Source organism: Felis catus, chromosome D1, assembly GCF_018350175.1.
Source record: "Felis catus isolate Fca126 chromosome D1, F.catus_Fca126_mat1.0, whole genome shotgun sequence".
In the NCBI taxonomy this organism is placed as follows: Eukaryota; Metazoa; Chordata; class Mammalia; order Carnivora; family Felidae; genus Felis; species Felis catus.
This window is the reverse complement of record NC_058377.1, coordinates 39090594-39113135: the sequence shown is the minus strand read 5'-3', so window position 1 is coordinate 39113135 and position 22542 is coordinate 39090594. Positions and strand designations below refer to the sequence as shown.

Sequence of the window (22542 nt, the reverse complement as noted above, 5' to 3'; positions counted from 1 at the left end):
GCTGTGCAGTAGCGGTCTCTTTTGTGGTCATGACCACTCTTCCTTTTGCCGTCTGTTGTTTCCCTGCGAGTAAGCTCAGGACCATTTGTGGGGCACATCCTAGCCAACGTGGTAGTTGATAAGGACTTTAAAGGGTGTTTGGAGGGTGCAGAGAAGAAGCGTGAGGGGAATGGAGGTTTGCATTTTAATAGAGAATTTCAATTCCTTGGTATTTCAAATCACTGGAGGAAAAGAAGAAGGGTTTCTTTTCCTGAATTTCCATTGTGTGTCCAGCCCTTGACATGTATTACCTAATTTATTTAAAAAATATATATTTTTTAGTATTTATTTATTTCTTGGGAGGCAGAGAGACAGAGTGCAAGCAGGGGAGGGGCAGAGAGAGAGGGAGACATGGAATCTGAAGCAGGCTCTAGGCTCTGAGCTGTCAGCACAGAGCCTGATTTGGGGCTTGAACCCACGAAATGCGGGATCATGGCCTGGGCCAAAGTCGGACGCCTAACTGACTGAGCCACCCAGGCGCCCCCATGTATTACCTAATTTAATCCTCATAATCAGCCAATGAGGGAAGTGTAATTATTCCCATTGTACAGAGGAGGAAGCTGAGGCTCATGCTATGTTACTCTCCCTAGCTGGAAATAGGTGGACACAGGACTAGAACTCGGGACTCACTCTAAAGACCGTGTTTATTCTCCTCTCCCTGGATGCCTCTGTCACCTCATTCTACTGGCAGCCTCTGTGCTGGTCTGGAACATCCCAGTACGTGCCCTGTTTGGCGTTAAAGACTGTCCTTTGAGCTGTCCCTAAGAGTGCTGAAATTGTTCCATCGCCTTCTTAACTTTCCTAGGAGTGAGTAAAAGACAACTGGGTCACTTTAGAAAGAACGCTGACCTTTAAGTCGGTATACAGATCCAAAGAAAATACAGATGCCTCCTGGTCTGCAACCTTACTGCGAGTAAAGCTGCCTTCAGTTTTTTTTCTTCAGGTTTTGTCGTCGATATACCTTGTTTCTATTTGCTCCCAACCACATGTAGGAATCTGCAGCCAAATCTAGTGTAAAATGTTATCGACGACCTCTTGCTAGTCACATTTAAGTCTTTTTCTCTGGGCTTAGTTCCTGAACAACAGATTCAGCTATGTCTATGTTTTTCATATTTGATATGGAAGATTATTCATTTTTTGTATTTGATGTGGCGATTATTAATCGTTGAGGAAATTAAGGTGCATGGAGGGGACAAATTGGCCTGCCATGCATTTGACCCTGGTATTATTACTTGGTATCAATTTGAAGAGCCCAGGCTGGGTCCAGTCACTCCAGTCAGCAGATTGTAGAGCCCGCAAGTGGTGGCCTGCCATTCCATGGGAAGTCTGGGAATCTGTAGCCCTTGATAGAGGGGCCATCTCACAACTTCCTCTGGTTTCCATGCCTTCCAACCTTCCCACTCTTCTACTTGTCCAGCCTTTCCTCTTCTTCCTCCTCCTTTCCCTATTTTTTGCCCTGGACATTGTCCAAGTAAACCGATCTTCATAGCTTCATTTCTGTTTTTCTCTACACCTCTGTTCTCCGCTCCTTCCCCAGTTTCTTGTTCCATATTTCCTCTTGCCCAGAGGACAGTAAGGCTTTGAACATCTTTCTCAAACCAGTCCCCCCTCCTAACTCGGCTTCTCCCAGCATTCGTCCAATGACCCATTGGCCATTCTTCCTATGACCCAGGCTCAAAACCTGGGTTAGCTTGCTTACTTTGTTCTTCCTCCTATCTAGTCACTGGAAAAAGTAAAATCTTGCTTCAAAGATTTGGTATCTTCCCTGTATTTGGAATCTTCAAAGACTTGGTATCTACATGGTATCTCTCTTCCTTTCCATCCCCTTTGCTCCAGCTTCACATGTCATTGATTCCTGTGACCATTTCCCAGATTGGCTCCCTATTTCACGGGGCTATCGAAGGGTTGCTGGAATTAATAACAGCAAGTATATGTTCAGCACTTCTATGCATTATGCTAAGTAGTTTACATTTGTTACTTCATTCCATCCTTACTGCCACCGTGTGATGGCTATTTCTATTGCCTTGCAAATGAAACTGAAGTTTGTGAAGTAAATGACTTGCCCAAGGTCACACAGCAAGCAGGTGAGCTATAACTCAACCCATATCTGTTTTGCTCCAGTGGATGCTTCTAACTATTGAATTTTGCTGCCTCCTAGGGTATAGTGTGTTACTAATGGGGGCAATTAGTGTTAGCTTCCTTCCTTCTTTCCCTCCCTTTTCCATCTATTATCTCTTCCTCAGACTATACTAAATTCCTACACATGCTACCTCTGTCTGAAACCCACCACCCTTCAAGGCTCTCCTTTCTCCTGCACGTAGTCAGTTTTCTCCACACTTTTCAGGCTTCTCCAGCGCTTTCCGGTTTTCTGGTCGCGTATCTTATCTAAATAAATCCTTAAAAGGCCAGTTAGCTGTTGTTTCTTTTTGTTTCATTTATGTGCTATCAAGTCCTGGGATAGCTGACTTTAAACGAAGTAGGTATTTGGTAAATGATTGTTAACCTGCTGCATTTGGGTTTTATCTTGAAAGTAGAGGTTAGTGAGCCATCAGAGGAATCAGAAGAATAGTCTGGAATCAGGATATATAATCCACCAGAATTGACTGGAAGGGTAGGGCTGCTCCAGACTAATTGGGTGATTGCCACAATCCAGGCAGGAATCCCGGAAGAAATCCTGGTCTAGTGACAGGGCAAAGAGAGGAGACATGCGCCAGGTAAGAGGCGTGCTATGCACTGACTGTCCAGGCAACATCTTCCACAACAACTATTCTATTCCCTGGCTTCCCCACCTCCAGAGTAGCAGAGCTAGTCCCTGAGAGCTTCGGAGAAATGTTATGGTCCTGTGGTTCCAGGTCCCCAGATCCAGGCTCCAGAGGTCTGTCCAGAATAACCGAGTGTAATGGGATGGGTGAGTAGGATTTCTTAGTACAGCCTGATTTAAGAGGTGTGTCAGAATTGGCACCAGTTTTCCAGAGGTACTTTCTGTGCCTCCACCGGGGCAGATAACAGCCTGTGGGTTTGTGACCACAGGATGTACAGTCTGCCAACACATTTACCTTCTGAGGCTGTAAGATCTGTTTTGGCCCTTCTGCCGGTCAACAGAGTCGAATGTAGCTGCTGGCCGCCCAATCCCAGTGCGTGATCGACGCACCAGGGCCTGGGGAATGCACAGAGAATGTGGCCGCTTTTCACCTGGAAATTCCACTTCAGGAGAAAAAAAAAAAAAAAAATCCTAAACATAACCTATCTGGACTTTGAGAGCAGACCGGGAAACCGATTTCTGCCCGAGTTGGCCTGGTGGGAAGGAAGAGAAAGCCGAAGGAGGGAGAACTGTTGAGTCTGACATTAATTAAACCGCGGCAGGGAACGCTGCGACGGCGGCTGTCGCCCTCCTAAACTCCGAGGGAGACACGTCAGCTTGAGCTCGGGGCAATTTCAGAGGGCGACGTCCCGGCCCGGGAGGGGTGGCGGGCGGCTGCAGACGGGCTCTAGGGCCCAGCGGCCGGGCGCCGGGGCGGGGGTGGAGTGTAGGGTTACAGTGACGGGCGGGACGACCCTCCCCGGCCCGAGCGCGGGGAGCGGGGAGCCGGGAGCGGGGAGCGCGGGCGGCGGCGGAGCGCGCGGGACGCTCTAGGACCCAGCAGCGGCTGTCGGCTTCGGGGCTGGAGGTGAAGCCCTGGCGTTTCTCTCCTTCCTGTGTGAATGGGGCTGACTGTCGGGCGCCGCTTCCCCGCGCTGCCCCACGCCATGCCCTGCACGCTGCCCGGCGGCCGCCTTCCCCAGCCGCGCCACTGAGCTAGCCATGGTCGCCTCATGTGGAGGGCAAAGTTGCGCCGGGGAACTTGTGAGTCTGCCGTGAAAGGTAACCAGTCCCCGCTCCGGGCGCGGGGAGGGCGCCCCCGAGTCTCCCACGCGAGGGACCCAGCCGACCGGTACTCCTCCACCCCTTGCTGCCCCGGGCACGGGGCTCCTCCTCGGGGCCCCGGGGCTGAGATCGGCCCCGCTCCCCAGCGACTCGGGCAGCCGATTGGGCGCCGGTGGCCGGGAGTGTCCGCCACCGCAATCTTGCTCTCCCTCACCCAGATATGTTTTGTTTTTTTTTTTAAAGAAAGAAAGCAGAACTCTGTTCCCGAGCCTCCCTGCAGGCCCCCGGTGCTGGCGGGCGGGATCGCCGCGCCGTCCCGCGCCCCATCCGAGCCCGGGAAGTTGTGTGGGCCCGCCGGGCCGGGGCCCCGGGGTGCGGATGCGCCCCCCGAGGCGAGGCTGGCTTTACCGGAGGGGCGCTGCCATATGGCTGCACTCTCCGAGACGCGCCCGCGCGCGGGTCCCCCGGCCGCCGAGGGAGGGGGCGGAAGCGGGTGGCCGGTGGCCGCTACCCTCCGCGCGAGACAAAGGCGCGCGCCAGGGCCCGCCCCACGGGATGCGGCGCCCCGGCTGGACCCGTCCTCTTCGCGGGGAAGTCTCGGCTCTGGCGGGTGGGGGCGGCGAAGGGGTCGCGCCCCAGACCCCGGGGCTCGGATCGCGTTAGCTGCTCCTCCTTTGTTCTCCCCAGACAAGTTTCTTCGACAGAAACTGGGGAGTTAGACTTAGCTCTCCCTTGCTGTTAGTGCTGCCTTGAAAAGAATCTGGTTTCATGGGGGAGAAATTAAACTTTCCAAGTGGAACTGGTTTTTCTTGGAATGTGACATTTGTGGCAGGAGGGAGATTGGCACGTCGGCCGATGACAGCCAAGCGGAGCCGGGCGCCCTGCGCTGGGGCAGGGGCCGAATCTGCTCCGTAGGCTGCAGGGCTGGAGGACCAGGCGGCGGAACGCACGACGCAGCGCGCACCCACCTCCAGGGCCTCAGCCTCCAGGACTGAGCTCGCGGCGACGTTTCCAAGTTTCCCCCTTAGGAGCCCAGGCCGAGAATCCCGGCTCCCCACCCGCAGCTCCCGCGCCGCGCCACGCCACGCCCTGCTCTGTAGTGTGTTGATTGGTGGCGGGCAAGACTTTCCCTTTCCATTTTTGTTTGAAGGTTTTTTGCTATTTTGGCTTGGGTGTTGGTTTACTGTCTTCAGATGGCAAGTACTTTGGAAAATGTCCGGCTAGTGTACGGGATCACCTACCTGGACTGGGGCTTCAGTAGACGGGCGCCCTGATCGTGCGGCCTCCTGAGGCTTTGCGCTTGGGACCGAACATTTTGTGTCCTTGGTCCCTCATCTCCTTTGCTCAGCCCTGATAAAGTGCGGACATGGTTGCCCATTTCCTTCTTTTGAGGCATGTTAGGAGAATCGAGCTTTTGTACTGCCTATCAAGTCCTTGGTGACGGCGTGGGTAGGCGGTCGCGAGAGTCAGTTGTGTTACCCGAAGATGCTCTTTGGAACACCCCAAACAATAACGTTACTTGCCATAAGCGAGTAAAACCAGAATAGAGGAATATTAATAGCTACTATTCCAAAAAACTTCCTTCCTTTTCGGGAAGTGAAAAGTCAAGGCTTGAAATGTTGAACAGACATGGGTGGGTCCCTGCCAAACTGACTTAAGATTTCCCCTGGCTGCCCACCACTGCTGGCTGTCCCCCACTGCTGACTGCCCCCCCCCCGTCTCCCCTCCCCCCCCCCCCCCCCCCCCGCCCCACAACCCTGGCTGCCCCCCCACTCCTGGCTGTCCCCAACTGCTGACTGCCCCCCTACTCCTGGCTGCCCCCCCCCACTGCTGGCTGTCCCCCACTGCTGACTGTCCCCCCCTCCCCCCCCCCCGTCTCCCTTCCCCCCCCCTACAACCCTGGCTGCCCCCCACTCCTGGCTGTCCCCAACTGCTGACTGCCCCCCTACTCCTGGCTGCCCCCCCCACTGCTGGCTGTCCCCCACTCCTGACTGCCCCCCCACTCCTAGCTGCCCCCCATTCCTGACTGCCCACGGCTGCTGGACCCCAGTAGCTCTCTGTAGATGTCAGATCCAGGGTAAGGATTAAGGGAGCTCTCTGGATTGCAAGTTCTTGAAGAATCTAGACCAATGTGAAATTTATTTCCCAGGATGGGGTACTGAGCATTGTAGTGCATCTACTACGAGCATTCTTTATGGGAATTGTGCGGTAACAGTATTTGAATACATTTTGAGCTGTTTTGCAGAGGAGTAAAGGGTTGGAAACCACTGATTTGACCACAGTGAAGAGGAGGAAGATGTCCAGCAGAGGTTTTAGAGATGCCTCCACTCTCCCTGGTGGGGTCTGGGGGGATGTTTAGTTTTTGGATGGGTATAGTTTGGCTTTTGTGAGATACATTTCTCAAGATAAATAAGGAAACCTGGTAAACCCTGCAAAGGGGATAGGAGGGTGAGAAGGTGCTGCACTTATAATTATTCTCCCTCCCTCTTCTTTTTAAAATGCACAGAAGTCTTGGTCTTTTAGGTTCTGTGCTGATGGTGGAGAGCGAAGAATACTAATGTACCGAAGGGCATGTGGAGATCAAAGCATTTAAAAATACATCTTTTCATGGAAGCTAATGGAGGACTTTCAGTTTAAATGAGATTTAAAAGTGCTGTCGTTAAGAAAAGCACATGAATGCAGAAATGTGAGTAATTTTATGAGAAGGCACTCTGCTGATTAGACTTGAGAGTGTCTGCCCTTGGCCAGTGAGTCCGGAGGCTTCTCTGGGTAGAACTATGCTTTCTTTTTTTTTTTTTTTTTTTTTTTTTTTTGATATCTGCCCCTGTGGAGAAGAGCGGACCCAGGGCCTAGGGGAAAGATGGCCGAACTAATTGAAATTGGAAGGCAGCCTGGCTGGTTGGTGAGTGTTTAGCAGAAAAGTGCAGCCCCTAGGTACCAGTGTTGTTTTTCTCCATAGTAATTTGTGGAGCTGCTTTGAAAATGATAAAGTACTGTATCACGTAAGGCTTTTATTTTTATTTATTTTTTTAAATAATGACTTCTGAAATAAGGGACTTGCTAGTGAAAATTGTGAAAATCTGAAAGCTTTTCCAGGCCAATCAAATAAAAGGAAGTTAACTCCATAAGACCTGTTAGTAGTTCTGATATGCAAAATTCTCCCCAAGTAGCACCCCCGCCCCCCCCCAACCTCCCTGTGGCTATCTGCATTTCAAATGCATACGGAAGCAGCTCTGGTCAGGAAATTCTCTAGCGTTTTGAATAATTTTTCTCCTCCCATTTTTTCATTAATTTTGGTAGGCTCTTGTGTCCCAGAATTCACTAGGCAATAGAATACTTGAAAAGCAAGGGGTATTTTGGAGGTCAACCAAGAGGACATATTTAACTATAAGGTTGGTTGGAAATAGTCTGAGGTTGTTGAGGTTTTTGTTTGTTTGCTTAGTGATTTTTTTTTTTTTAATTTTATTTTGTTGGTTTGACTTTGTTTTGTCTTGGAAGAAAGGCAAAATTTAAATCTTGGCCATTGTGGGTAGGTCAGTACTGTAGTTTTGCTGAAGGAAGCCACGCCTGGGCTTGTGTGTTGGCACCCTGCCGGGTTCTCTAAATTGTGAGGCCCTTGGCCTCTGTTCTTGTGAAACAAGGCCTGTTCATTCCAGGACAGGATAGGACTCCTGGTTTCTCCCAAAGGGGTTCACACATCAGGCTTTTTTTTTTTTTCCTTTTTTAAAATTATTTTACTTTATTTTATGAGGGGGATAGGGAGGTAGCTCTAAGGTGTTAGGAAATGTATCCCTGTTAAGACTGTGGAGAATTGGATTTAACTTCAAAAAAAAATGAAGTCACATAGTCCTACTGTGTGCGTTTAAATCTGTGTTTGGAATCTCACTGGCCAGTCCACCTCTTTTTCTTTCATTTGGTTTTGCTTTTAAGTTAAATGCCTGTAGTTCACTTTGTTTAAAAAAAAAAAAAAAACTTGTAACTTTGAAATGATTATAGCTTTATGGAAAGTTGCAAAAATAGTAGAGAGGTCCTGTGTACTCTTCACCCATTTTCCTCCGTTGGTAGCATCTTACATAACCACAGTACAATAGAACTGGGAAATTGACATTGGTACAATCCACAGAGCATCGTCAGATTTCGCTGGTTTTACATGCACACATTTGTGTTTGTGCATATATCCTTCTAAGCAATTTTTTCACATGTGTAGATTCCGGTAACCACCATCACGGTCAAGATACAGAACTATCTCATCACCTCAAGGATGTTCCTTGTGCCACTCCTTCATGGTGGCGTCCACTCTCTCCTCCCTGCACCCGTCTCTAAACCCCGATAACCACTAATCTCTTCTCCATCTCTATCTATCATTTTGAGAGTGTTACATAAATAAAATCATGTGGGGAGCACCTAGGTGGCTTAGTCAGTTGGGTATCCGACTCTTGATTTTGGCTTATGTCATGAGCCCAGGGTCATGGGTTTGAGCCCCCTGTTGGGCTCTGTGCTGAGCATGGAGGCTGCTTGGGATTTTCCTTCTCTCTCCCTCTCTCTCTGCTCCTCCCCCCTGCTTGTGCTCTCTTCCTTTCTCTCTAAAAAAGAAAAAAACATAAGTTAAATAAAATCATGTGGCATATGACCTTTTGAGATGAGGGTTTTCACTCAACAGAACACCCTTGAGATCCACTCAAGCTGTCACATTATCAAGAGTCTGTTCCCTTTTATTGCTGAGTAGTATTCCATGGTATGGTTATACCACAGCTCGCTTAACCGTTCACCTACCGAAGGACATTTAGGTTGTTTCCAGCTTTGGGCTCTTACAATTAAGAGTTGCTATGAACATGTGTGCACCGGGTTTTGTACAGACATGTTTTCCTTCCTGCGGGATCAATGCCCAGGAGTGTGATTTCTGGATTTTGAATGGTTAAGTGTATATTTTGTGTTCTCAGAAACTGCCAAACTTTTCCAGAGTGGCTGTACAATTTTACATTCCCCCCAGCCATGTAGGAGAGATTGGGTTTCTCTGCAACCTCACCAGCATTGGTTTATTATTGTAGCTGTCCCAACAAGTGTTCTAGTCTCATCCTGGCTTTAATTTGCATTCCCTAATGGCTAATGATGTTGAACATCTTTTCATGTGTTTATTTCCCATCTGTATCTCCTCTTTGGTGAAATGTCTGCTCATGTTCTAACTGGATTGTTTTTTTCTTGTTGTTGTTGGTTTCTTTTTTACAGTTGAGCTTGGAGAGTTCTTCATATATTCTAAATATGAATCCCTTTGCTATATATATGGCTTGTATATATATATATATATTTTTTTCCCAGTATGTAGTTTGCCTTTTTTATCTTTTTAACAGGATCTTTTGTAGGGCAAATATTTTTAATTTTGATGAAGTCCCACGTATTGTTTGTTTTTGTTTTTGTTTTTTTCCTTTTATGGGTTGTGATTTTGGTGTCAAATCTAAGAACATTTTGCCTCGGCCTCCATCCCAAAGATTTTCTCCTACGTTTTCTTTTTTTGTTTCATAGTTTTATATAGTGTATTTAAACTGTAGTTCACTTTTACCCCCTCTTAAGAATGTGTATGTCTTGCTGCCCTTCTTGAAAACCATCCCTTAGGTGTTTATTATGTAGTTAGTGTTCTAGAAGCACATAGTTGAATCAGGCATGTTCCCACTCTTAAGAGCTCACCCCTCAGTGCGGTCATTGTGTGGACATTTCCATGTATTATGTACAGTAAAGGAGATAAGCATGCTGTGCCGTGGAGCACTGAGCTGAGAGGGCTCACTTTGATCGGGGGGTCAGGGCTTTCCTGGGCACGTTGCCCAAGCATGGTGGGAATGAAATCGATTCTTGCCTTTGATCCAGTTTTTGGATGTCTGTGTTGCCATGAATTCTTCAGTGTGAGTTACCCTGGTTCTTGAGCACATGCTGAAGGACTTGGGGTAAACTGGGCGGTTGAGGGCTTTTTTGAACTGTACGTGGCATAACAGCTTAAAAAAATAATAACGATCCAGTACTGACAACTCACTAACATAAAGAGTCTGAATGAAGTTAAACAGCTTCAAAATTAGAATGTGTTAAAATGGAAAGGGAGGTAGTATTTTGGATTGTTTAGGAACAGTAGACCTGGCTTGCTTCCTGACCCTCCTTCCTCCTTGCTGTGTAATCTCAGGGCATTTGACCTGTTAAAGCCTCATGGATGAAATGGAAACAATTGCCTCCTGGAGTTGCAGGAGAAACAGTGCCTATATACCATGTTGGGCAAATTGAAAGCATTCAGTAAACACTTGCTGCCATTATTATTATTATTATTATTATTATTACAGACCCATGGCTTTATGATGTTATGTGTATTTTCATCTATCTCCTTTTTCCGAGAAACTGGAATCCCAGTTTTTACTCATAGAAACGTAGCTTTTCACAGTTGGGAACATTGTTATCATGTACCAAATATTATTTATTGAATGAGGTTAGAAGGTAGGGTACTCTATGCCCGATCTAGTACTGGCTATAAAATAGACCTTTTTTTTCCTGCCTATAAACCCAAACTTTTGAGTAAAGAACAGTTTCCTCTCTGCCCCAGCCACGGGAGGTGGCGGGAGGTCTGTGTGCTGGCTGGAGTTCACAGTGCCTGTTAGCCTAGGTGTATGTTAGGTCAGGGCTGATGTCACCAGGATGCTTCACACCCGGCAGCTCCCTTTCCTTTCCCTTGATGACCATGTTGTTTGTTTCCCAGAGGAAATGGAATGGACCTTAGATATACACTTGTAGAGCAGTGGCTCTGAAATGGGGGTGATGAGGTGATGCTGTGTTTGAACAAAACAGTCTGCGAGCCCCGCCCCCAGAGTTTTGTTTCAGTTAGCTCTTGGAGGGGCCTGAGAATCTGAATTTCTCACAAGTTTCCAGGTGATGCTGTTCCTGCTGGTCCCGGGACCACACTTTGGGAACCAGTATTTTAGAGCATAGTCTCCTTTTCATTGGACCTCGACTGAGGTGCTTAACTCTTTGGAACCGCATGTGTTCATGTTTAAACGACGGAGACTGAGCTAGATTGATTTCTAAGGTGATGAATTGATCTGCATAACCAAATGCTCGGCTCTAATCATTCTTCTGTGCCTTCCCCCTTTCCAGGCCGACTTTTCCTTCCCTCTGTTGTCTTTTATCCTCCTTGGTCCTCGGGAGATATTCCAAGTTACCGTGTATTGTTACCATCCACAAGCCATACTGCCTTGGCTAAGTCACTTAACCTCTGTAAAATGAATGTGCTGACTCAGTATTTCCATCGAAAGGCAATTGTGAGGCTTCAGTGAGATAACACATACGAAAGGACTAAATACAAGGTAGAGCATGGTTCAGAATTCATTTGTTACTTGGAGCGTCCTTGATTGCCCTTCAGGACAGTATCCTTGGACGTGGGGATGAACTGCTTCTCTTGATGCTGAATTTCACTGCTGCTGCGGGGCTTGTAAAGACCGCGGGAAATCCGCAGGGCCTTCGTGGAGAAGGTTCCCGCAGTAAATGGAAGGTGGGGGTAGGGTCTCTGAGGGCCTTCAAAATAGATACTTGATGTGTGGACGTGGTAATGACCAAAGAAGGGTTCAGTGCTGGAAAATAGCTTGAACAGATGCTGGACTGTTAAGAGTCCACTTCTTCACGGGAGAGAAATACAATTCCATGAAGTTTTTTTTTTTTTTTCCTGGCATCCTTGGAAGATGTGATCTGTCCCCCGTCTGTTTCTTGTTTTTTTGTTTTTTGTCCTTTTTGAGGGGGTGTGGATAGGGAGAGGGCAGAGAGGGAGGGAGAGAAAATCTTAAGCAGGCTCCATGCCTAGCACGGAGCCCGATGCGGGGCTCCATCCCATGAACCACGAGATCATGACCTGAGCTGAAATCAAGAGCCAGACCCTTAACCGTCGGAGTCACCCAGGTGCCCCTGACCCCCATCTATTTTTATTTTGGGTTCTGGGTCTACACTGTCCACAGTAACCACTAGCCACATGTTGGCCATCAAAGTTAATTAAAAGTAAATGAACTAAAAATCCTCAGTCCTGTTAGGCACAGTTCATATGCCAGCAGCTATTTCTGTCATTGCAGTGAGTTCCACTGGTCAGTGCTGTGCTAGAGACATGATAGTCCCGGTTTGATTGACAGCAACATTCTGGGGCTTCATAGGACGGGAAGGTGACACAGTTTTGACTGAAATGAATCACTTCCCCGTTGAAGTCCTGTGTGGACTGAATGGGAGAAAAGACCACAGGGCAAACTCTCTGCCAACCTGAACCTCGTATTTGTTTTTTTTGTTTTGTTTTTTTTTTTTAATATTTATTTTTGAGAGAAAGAGAAAGAGAGACAGAGTGTGAGTGGGCAAGGGGTAGAGAGGGAGACACAGAATCCGAAGCAGGCTCCAGGCTCTGAGCTGTCAGCACAGAGCCCGACACAGGGCTTGAACCCACGAACCGTCAGATAATGACCTGAGCTGAAGCTGGATGCTTAACCAACTGAGCCACCCAGGCGCCCCTGAACCTCATCTCTGGAGGCTCATTTCATTTGGAGGGTGGGTCAGCGAGGCATTTGGGGTATGCCGGGAGTAGGTAGAGTTTACCAGGTTAGCTGGCTCTTACAGGAGGCTGTTCCCAGGGATGTTTGTGGCCTTGATTCCGTTCCTGGGATTCTCCCAGGTCCTTGAGAGAAGCAAATGGAAACGCCAGTGCAGAGTTAGCACTGAGAGGTTCTCCTGGGGAGATCTCGAGCCAGCCTGGACTCCTCCGCCTTGGGTCTGTTCCACTGTTGAACCAGCCTTTGTCAGTGCAAGGGGGGGGGGGGGGTGTGGCGGGCCTTTGCTCATCCCCGCCGGTGTCTGGGCTTGCTCAGATACCGTTCCACACTGCATCATCCTAACTGTTGCCTCCTTCGAAAGTTCTGTACACTGTAAGGTTCCTTTCCCTGCCTCACATCCGGGTCCCTGTGGTCGGCTTCCCAAATCCGTCTGGCGTGCCTCACCTTCCTTTGCACATCTACACCCCAGCTAGTGAGGCACTCATTACCCGGGAACCCGTGCTTGCCACACAGCAGGTCTTCCTGCTTCTGTTGTTTCGCACCTCTTCTCATCTACCCTGTCTTTCGCTTCTTTCCTCCACCCTTCTCAGAACAGGCAGAGCAAGAACAAGGATGATAGATATCTTGTCTTCCGGGCTGCTGTGCTTCTCGCCTTAGGTGGGGCTGTGCTGTGCCCTGTGGCCCTGGGCCAGGGAGGAAGGAGGCATCTCACATGTACCTGCTGCTTCTCAGCCGTAAGGGCTGCTCTGGGTAGTGTGACCCCGGAACGTGACCCCCGAAGGCAGGTGTGAGACAGGCCTTTCCCTTCCGGACAGGAACTGCACCCTGAAGGCCTCTGGGCACCAAGTTTCTTCTGAGTAAGCTCCCTCTGTCTGGGGGGTTGAGGGAAAGGGGTAGGTGTGAAATTCTCTGGCAAGGCCCTGTTTCCCAAGGGACCAGTCTCTAACTATCGCTGCAGTTTGGTTGATTGCTCACACTGGTGATGTGGGAAGAAGGGCCCCTAAGATCGCCTGCCTGGGATCTTGTTTTTGAACAATGGGGTTTAAAAGAGGAGGAGAAATAGACAAGGTGCTTTCAGAATTTTGGAAACCAGTGGATGCGGTACCTAGGAGATAGCATTAAATTCACAGCGGAGTGCATGTAACACCAATTTAACTCCTTTGTCTAGAAGAGTGGAAGGAAATGCCTTCTGAAATCACAGTAGCTTAAATTAAGAGAACTGGGGAAGTAATGTAAACAGCATTACAAACCTTAAATGTAATGGGAGTGTCAGAAAAGCAGGAGGTTTGCTAAAGGACATAACCCTTTAGGAAACCTGATAGACTGGCCTGATAGATCATACATGAGCGGCAGGGGCATGAAAAGTGGGGAGTACGTTTACTTGAGCTGACTTTGAGATTTGATCCTGTAAAATATTCATCCAAACAAAAAATTAAGACTGTAAGATCTAGGGGCGCCTGGGTGGCGCAGTCGGTTAAGCGTCCGACTTCAGCCAGGTCACGATCTCGCAGTCCGGGAGTTCAAGCCCCGCGTCAGGCTCTGGGCTGATGGCTCAGAGCCTGGAGCCTGTTTCCGATTCTGTGTCTCCCTCTCTCTCTGCCCCTCCCCTGTTCATGCTCTGTCTCTCTCTCTCCCAAAAATAAATAAAAAACGTTGAAAAAAAATTAAAAAAAAAAAAAAAAAGACTGTAAGATCTAAAAAGGTCTACTCTGAGATATGGATTATCTCAGTCCCGAGCTTAGAAGTAAAATTTTCTGAAAGTCTGAAGTTTCTTACCTTCAACTTTCTCCAAAATGGATTCTGGGAATTGGGAGACAACAATTGGAATGAATGCAGATATTAACATTTCAATGGCCTTTGTTAAGTGACTAAGATCACTTTATTAGTTTAAGAACCTACAATGTGTTATGTGTGATTAAACTTGCTCGTCAAGTGAACAGATTTTGTAGTGTTAAGTTTCGTAGTTAGGCAGTAGTCACGAATCTTCTAATTGAAACTACTTTGAAATATTTTCAGCTTCTCTTAAGGAAGGTACATGTTGAACCTCAGGGATCATGACATTTCTCATTTTGGGGCAGACTATACATTAGGCAGACATTGGGATGCAGAGCCTTGAGTGACTCTGGACCACGCAAGTCCATACTGAGGTGGAGCATTTGCTACAGTGGAAAGATGCAGTCCTGCGTCTGCCATTTGAGGCTCTGTCACGTGCCTGGAACTGGACTAGGCCTGGGATATCTGCCCTCTGCACTCATGGAATTTATATTCTACAAGGCATGTAATGGAGTGCGGTGTTCGAAAACAGAAGGCAAATGAACTGCGTTTGTTCTGCTATGAGGACAGGAAACAATTTATAATCGCCTTCCAAGGATTTTATCTTCACCGTGAGCTGATTAAGAGGGAGTGGGTTTAAATTACAGATACCATGACTTCTAGAAGCATGGGAAGAGTTCCCTGATGGGGAGCTTGGGAGGACATGAGGGTTATAGATGCAACCAAGGAATTACGAGAAGCGCGGGGGTGTCTCATTCTAGAAATCTCTTTACATTGAGTGAGTGCGGTTTAGTGTCCTGCAGGATTGTGGGAGGTGGGTCTAATGGCACGGCGGTGTTCATCTGCGGAGCTTTTGAGGAACTTCAGGAAGCTCACGTGGCTGGAATGGTAGCTGGCGCACATAACCAGGACCAGATCAGAGTCAGTAGGTTCTCCCAGCTGAGGGAGAGGAGCCCTTGGACAGCTACCAGGTGGGGGTGTGGCAGGGGGTCATCGGAGACATGTTCTGTGGCGGCAGCGCAGATTGTGTCTACGTTTGCCTTTCAGTTTCCTCTTTGATTTGAGGGGGCTGTACAATCTGGGAAGAACAGTGGAAAATTAGTGCTAATTATGCATGATGATTTGTTTGCAAAGTCTGCCTTACTTAATCATGTAGAAGAAGTATTTAGGACTCCATGATGTGCCGTGTGCTCGTTCAGTTTAAAAAGTTAAAAAAAACAAAACAAAAACCCGGACTCTTAATTCTGTTTATCCTGCAACTTTTCTGAATTTGTGTCAATTTTTTTTTTTTTTTGGTGGAATCTTTAGGGTTTTCTCTATATAGTATCTTACCACCTGCACATAGTAACAGTTTTACTTCTTATCAACTTGGATGCCTTTTATTTCTTTTTCTTGCCTGATTGCTGCAGCAAGGACTTCCAGTACCATATTGAATAAAAGTGGTCAGAGAGAGGACATTCTTGTCTTTTTCCTGATCTTAGAGGAAAAGCTCTCAGTTTTTCACCATTGAGTGCAATGTGTTGATCAATAACTATGTATCTCCGTTAAACAAAGCTTACAACTCATCAGTACAGCAGTGAAATCCATGCTTACAGTGATGACCTTTGTGTTTGATTCAGACCTGAGATTCTCAGTCTCTGGAAACGTTCCTTATGGAACATTCACCATGGAGCAAGAGGAGAGGTTTATTTCTTCTTATTTGTAATGCTTAGAAGAGAGGACAAATCGCACTCACTCCCCTGTAACCTCCTAATAAGTGTCCCCTTGTCCTTCTGGCTGAAGAGGAGTTTCCCTAGGCAGCTGAGGGTATTCAGGTTAGAGCCTGGTACCTGATACCTTCTCCAGGTCTACCTAGCCCTTGACTTGTATGCCTAGGTGGTAGACAAGTTAGGAATTTTGGAAGAGCCTTTGGATAATACCATGTGTTCTTTCATTTTGGTCTGTGATAGTAGGACGCACCATTAAGCTTATTTTCAGAGAAATTGTATATATATATTTTTAATTTTTTTTTTAACATTTATTCGTTTTTTGAGAGACAGCGTGTGAGTGGGAGAGGGGCAGAGAGAGAGGGAGTCACAGAATCTGAAGCAGGCTCTAGGCTCTGAGCTGTCAGCACAGCTAACAGAGATCATGACCTGAGCTGAAGTCAGACGCTTAACCAACTGAGACACCCAGGCGCCCTGAGAAATTGTATATTTTTTAAATGCTTATTTTTGAGAGAGAGAGAGAGAAAAAGTGTGAGCGGGGGAGGGGCAGAGAGAGAGGGGGACAGAAGATCTGAAGCAGGCTCTTTGCTGACAGCAGACAGGCTGATGCGGGGCTCCAGTGCACCAGCTGTGAGATCATGACCTGAGACAAAGTCAGATAGATGCTTAATGGGTTGAGCCACCCAGGTGCCCTGGAGAAATTGTATATTTTAAGGCTTCTCAACCTAAGTGCTTAGAAAATTGAAAGTGTAATTTTAGTCTAGTTTGTCAATCAGCTGAACAGTCTGACAAAACTTTAAATGTCTTCATCTTTGATCTGCTTGAGCATCTTGCTGTTTTTAAAAAGCTCACGGATTTGATCATTTCTTGAAAGGGAATTTTATATCGTTGATTCCTGTTCCATTTCCCCACTCCGATTAAAAAAAAAAAAAGCTAAAATTTACTGAGCACTTATTATGTGCTGGAATACCATTCATAGCCCTTTGCATTATCGTATGTAATCTTTATAACGGCCCTAAGTAGGAGGTCCAATTACTGTCTCCCTTAACTGATAAGGTGAAAGGAAGCAAGAAGTTAACTCATTTGCTCACAGAGCCTGGATTCTTAGATTGTTTAAGAAGCAGATTTGCCAAAACAAATCAAAACAAATTGGCCCGTTTTTCCCCCTTTCCATCTGGTGGCTGTTGTCTCCTCTACCTTTGCTGTTTCTTTAAATCTTTTAATACTTTGGTCTTTTGGCTTAATAGCATCACTGTCTTCTCTTCCGTCATCATGTCTTAACATCCTTCCTTTTGTCCCAGCATTGCCTGACTTCCTGCCGGGCAAGTTATTACAGTTTCTTTTCTCCCCACCTCCTAAAAGTAATCTCATGGAGCCTTTTCCTCTAGGGAAATATCATTGTTGATTTGTATTCCCTTTTATAAAAATCCCTCAAGGGCAAGAAGGTGTATTCACGGGCAGGTGTTTTCTAGAGAGCCTGCCGCCTCTCCTCTGATACATTTTCTTTAGTTATTGGAGTCCGTTGGTCTGACAGGTAGAGTTCAAGCCGTGCTTCACATCAAAGGGTCTCTGTGTGCCTTCAAGGCTCCCCACTTCCAGGGGCCGCAGGCACCTCTCTTTGCCCAGGCGGGGAGGCAACTCCCTCTCAGTTATAGCTGGTTTTGCAGCCATTTTCATCTTAAAGTTCTTTTTCAGTTTCATGACTTTTGGTCCCTTCCCCACAGAAGAGGCTATAGAATGGAAAGCCATGTTTCTCAAAGTGTGCTCCCTGGAACCCTGGGGGGGGGGGTTTCCTGAGACCAAACCACGATCTTCATAATAACACGAAGACACGTGACCACCGTACTGACATTTGTACTGATGGTACGGAAGCAGTGCTGGGGAGAACTTTGCGTGGATCAAGGCAAGGGCACTGACTGTACCAGTGGTCTGTCTGCCCCTTACCAGCACACACGGTAGTCAATCTCCAACCTCAGGTGCACCTTTTTAATGCCTTGCATGATGAAATGGAAGGCACACAGGATGTGCTCCTGCTGCAAACCGAGGCGGGGAGCTTAGCTAAAGGCTCTTCTCGTGGGACGCCATTTGTAGTTGAGAGAATGACCCACAAACCGTGGTAATTCCGAGTTCTTGGTTTATTGGGTATTTGCTAGATGTTTTCTCAAAAACGAATGAAGGGAGCCTTCACTTTAAGAAAACCAATGGACACTCTTTGTTGCCAGTGATAAAACTCAGGCTTTCCAGTAAAAACTGGAATTTTGGAAAACTTGGATTTGCCACTGTGCACTTGACAACTTCCTAAAATGCCAAAGACTTTCCTGACGATTGCAATCCATTGTATATTAACAAAGGTGATTTTGTTGGTATGACATACTTGAAAAATTTGCATGTGTGGAGGATTTGCATGGTGCAGTGAACCATGATTTTCCAAATGACCAATGTATGAAATTATGAAATCAGGGAAAAGAGAACTCCCTCCAAGGTGAGAGATGGACCAGTAGATTTTAATGTACTAGAATATAGAGGAATATCCAAGGCAGGATCACTGATACAGTTTTATAGTTCGTACTGCAACCACCTTTAAGAAATTAGTACTTGTTGGGGCACCTGGGTGGCTCAGTCAGTTAAGCATCTGACTTCAGCTCAGGTCATGATCTCATGGTTCATGAGTTCGAGCCCCATGTTGGGCTCTGTGCTGACAGCTCTGTCTCTCTGTGTCTCTCAAAAATGAATAAACATTAAAAAAAAAAAAAAAGAAATTAGTACTTGTTGACTTTTGGTGTAGCTTCAAAGAACAGTCACAATTATCTGGAATGGCTATCATAATACTCCTTTTTCCAATTACATGTTCGAATGAGGCCACATTTCCTTCATCTTCTTCAATAAAAATCCTACAACAATAGATTGACAGCAGGAACAGATATGAAAATCCAGCAGTCTAGTAAGCCTTACCTTAAAGAAATTTGCAAAATTGTAAAATAATACTGTTCGCACTGCCTTTTGTCTTAGAAATGAGTTTTCATAAAAATGTTTTGTGTAACTGAGAATGGGTCCATTGTTGTTTTGAAATGAATTAGCATATATTTTAAGATTTCTCAGTTTCCATTTCTGATATGGTAAGGAGGGATAGATACGGCTCACAGAAACAAAAGCTTATTGGGTCCTCTGTAAAGAGGTCCTGAAACGAAAAAAGTTTGAAGACCGTTGGTGTGGTGGTAAACACTGCACGCTCTGGGGCCAGACTAGCTGGGCTTGAATCCTGGTTTTGCCCTTTACTAATTGTGCAAGTTATTCTCAGTGCCTTAGTTTCTGCACCTGAGAAGTGAGGATAATCCTCGTAGAGTTGTGAATGCCCCGAAATCAGTGTGTATGCGTTCTTTTAGACCTAGGGAGAAACTATGTAGCTCTTGATAGATTGTTTTAGAGAGGTCCATGATCCAAAGCATTGAGGCCTAAGAGAAGAAAGAGGTAAGCATAGCCCATTAGCGCAGTTACAGATCTAGGTGTGCGTGTCCCGAGACGGACCTGAACACTGGTGTCCCTGCTCGCCAGTCCGTGCTACCTTGAGCTTGCCTGCATCACCGCATTGGGCCACTGTTGGGCAGTTGTCTGCCTTAGAAGTCTGGCCTGGCAGATTTGGGTTCCCATACCGGGCACTATCTTTCCCCTGGCAGATGCTTAATGTCACAGATGTTTGTGGAATGAATGAGTGAATGAAAGCACGGACGGATGGATTGACAGATGGATGAATTAGTGAGTACTTCTGCATTTTGCTGCCAATCAAGTTCACCAGACCCATGATCTTTTGTAACGTGTAGGAATTATAAGAAACCAAATACTACCACAAGTACCTAGGTGTTTTAAAATACCGCTTAAATTCCGTGGAATGCTTTGGAACAGTCAAAACCGAATTTGCGTCTCAGCCTTATGGCTGTGAGCTGTGTGACCCAGAGCGCGTCATTTATGTTTATGTTTAGGTAAAAAGGAGATAATGAGACCTAATTCTCAGAGATGTGAGAATTACCTGAGATAATGTTTGTATCATGTATTGCTCGATGAATGTTATGTTCTATGCCTTCCTTCCCTGTAAAATTAGCTGCTTATCTTACATGACTGTGAGTAGTGGCTGTGTGATTTTTTGAGTTTCAGATTTAGCAAGCATTTGTCTTGTAATATGGTAGGCATTTTCTCAGGCTTTATCTTATCATGTTGAATTAGATATCTTTGTTTTTAAATTTTTTTAAATGTTTATTTATTTTTGAGAGAGACAGAGAGGCAGAGCACGAGCAGGGGAGGGGCAGAGAGAGAAGGGAGACACGGAATCCGAAGCAGGCTCCAGGCTCTGAGCTGTCAGCACAGAGCCCGATGAGGGGCTCAAACCCACAGACAGTGAGCTCATGACCTGAGCCGAAGTTGGCCGCTTAACCCACTGAGCCACCCAGGTGCCCCTGGATGTATTTTTTGGTATAATCGCTTTATTGTATCTTCAGAACAATACTTGAGATGTAGCTGAAATAGCCATATTCCCTTACCTGGTTATTCAGGTTAGCAATTAGAAGGGCACTACAATTGCTGACTTTACTCAGAATTTATGAAAAAGTAACACATTTACACAAAGAATTCTTTACCAGAAGAACTGATTCCGGTTGATTGGTTTGTTTGTTTTAGGAAGAGTTGTTTACTCATCCGTTTGCGTTCATCAGATCCGTCATGTTTTGGCTTCAAGTGTGATTGATGGACAAGATTTCAGTTTATCACAACTTTTTTGGAGTGCATGTTTCATATCAGAACTTGTATGGCAGAGAAGCGTAAGCCTCCTAGACGTGACTCTGTGTTCAAATCAGCTGTCAAGTGAGGCCAAAATACATTTGGTCTGCACATGTGGAGATCCCGACAGGCCTGACATGGAGCTTGGAAGTGACTTTTTTTTTTTTAATTTTTTTTTTTTAATTTTTTTTCAACGTTTATTTATTTTTGGGACAGAGAGAGACAGAGCATGAATGGGGGAGGGGCAGAGAGAGAGGGAGACACAGAATCCGAAGCAGGCTCCAGGCTCTGAGCCATCAGCCCAGAGCCCGACGCAGGGCTCAAACTCACGGACCGCGAGATCGTGACCTGGCTGAAGTCGTACGCTTAACCGACTGCGCCACCCAGGCGCCCCTAAGTTTTTTTTTTAACGTTTATTTATTTTTGAGACAGAGAGAGACAGAGCATGAACGGGGGAGGGTCAGAGAGAGAGGGAGACACAGAATCTCAAACAGGTTCCAGGCTCTGAGCAGTCAGCACAGAGCCCGACGCGGGGCTCGAACTCATGGACCGCGAGATTGTGACCTGAATCGAAGTTGGACGCTTAACCGACGGAGCCACCCAGGCACCCCTGGAAGTGACATTTTTTTTTTCAACGTTTATTTATTTATTTGGGACAGAGAGAGACAGAGCATGAACGGGGGAGGGGCAGAGAGAGAGGGAGACACAGAATCGGAAACAGGCTCCAGGCTCCGAGCCATCAGCTCAGAGCCCGACGCGGGGCTCGAACTCACGGACCGCGAGATCGTGACCTGGCTGAAGTCGGACGCTTAACCGACTGCGCCACCCAGGCGCCCCTGGAAGTGACATTTTTAACACGTAGCACAGGCGACTGACACAGCACAGCCTTGGGATCCACTGTTAAAGTGGAGACACCATCGTGAAACTAATATGTGGTCAACGGAAGGGATGGGGAGGGGTAGCTTCATCAAGTGCCTTGGTGTTCTGGTGATTGGCAGAGAGCGTGCTATTATTACTTGAAGCTTTTATGAAAAAGAGCACAAATGAAATAGTTCTGGATGCTTCTCTGCCTCATATAGTCCGAGAAAAACTTTCCCAGTACCTTTCCCCATTGTCCACAAGCAAGAGCGTATCATTAAAACTCTCCTGATTTAAATTTTTTTAAATTTTTTTTTTAAATTTATTTTTGAGAGAGAGACAGAGTGTGAGTGGGGGAGGAGCAGAGAGAGAGAGGGAGACACAGAATCCGAAGCAGGCTCCAGGCTCTGAGCTGTCAGCACAGAGCCCGATGCGGGGCTCGAACGCCCTGAAGTCAGACGCTTACCGACTGAGCCATCCAGGCGCCCCAAAACTCTCCTGATTTTAATGTAAGAAATTAGTCAGGAAAAGAGGACTCAGAATTAAGTGTGTGTTATTGCGGAATTTTTGGAAGGCGGAATGACGTTGCAAAAAAAGCTTTGATTTTGTCTGTGCTGCAGGCTAGCCCTGGGCCTCTGGGCATTACTTAACCACTGTGAGCCTAGTCCCTATCTACAAAACGGAAATAGGGTGTTGACAATTACACATGATGATTTTTATATCGTCCCTACACTCAATAGGCCCTCAACAAGTGATAGCTCCTTCTACTATTGATTATACTCTTATTACTAAAGGGATGTTCAGTTTTGGGGGAACATTGGTTGATTTGAATTATCGTGTCCAGTTATGAGTCAGCATTGACTCCTGAGGGAGGTGAGTACAAGAAGACACAGTGAGTATAAGGAGACGGGGAGGGCGGTGGAAGGAACCTGATGGCAGGTCTGAGCTGCTCTTGTCCTCTGTGGCTCAGAGAGGGAGCCTTGAG

General features: G+C 46.7%; 1 protein-coding gene across 10 annotated transcripts in view; it reads left to right on the top strand.

The window, feature by feature from the left end:
• AMOTL1 (angiomotin like 1) overlaps nt 1-22542 on the top strand; it is a 155233-nt gene that overhangs the window by 50566 nt on the left and 82125 nt on the right. The window contains exon 1 of one of the 10 annotated variants that reach the window (XM_011286519.4): nt 3601-3901. The exons of 8 other annotated variants lie outside the window; for them this stretch is intronic. In XM_011286519.4, coding sequence (XP_011284821.3) covers nt 3853-3901 — 49 coding nt within the window. In that variant the 5' untranslated portion in view covers nt 3601-3852. Of the gene's footprint in view, nt 1-3600; nt 3902-18817; nt 18874-22542 lie in introns of those variants that run through there. One more of the 10 variants, XM_019811611.3, reaches the window with a different exon arrangement.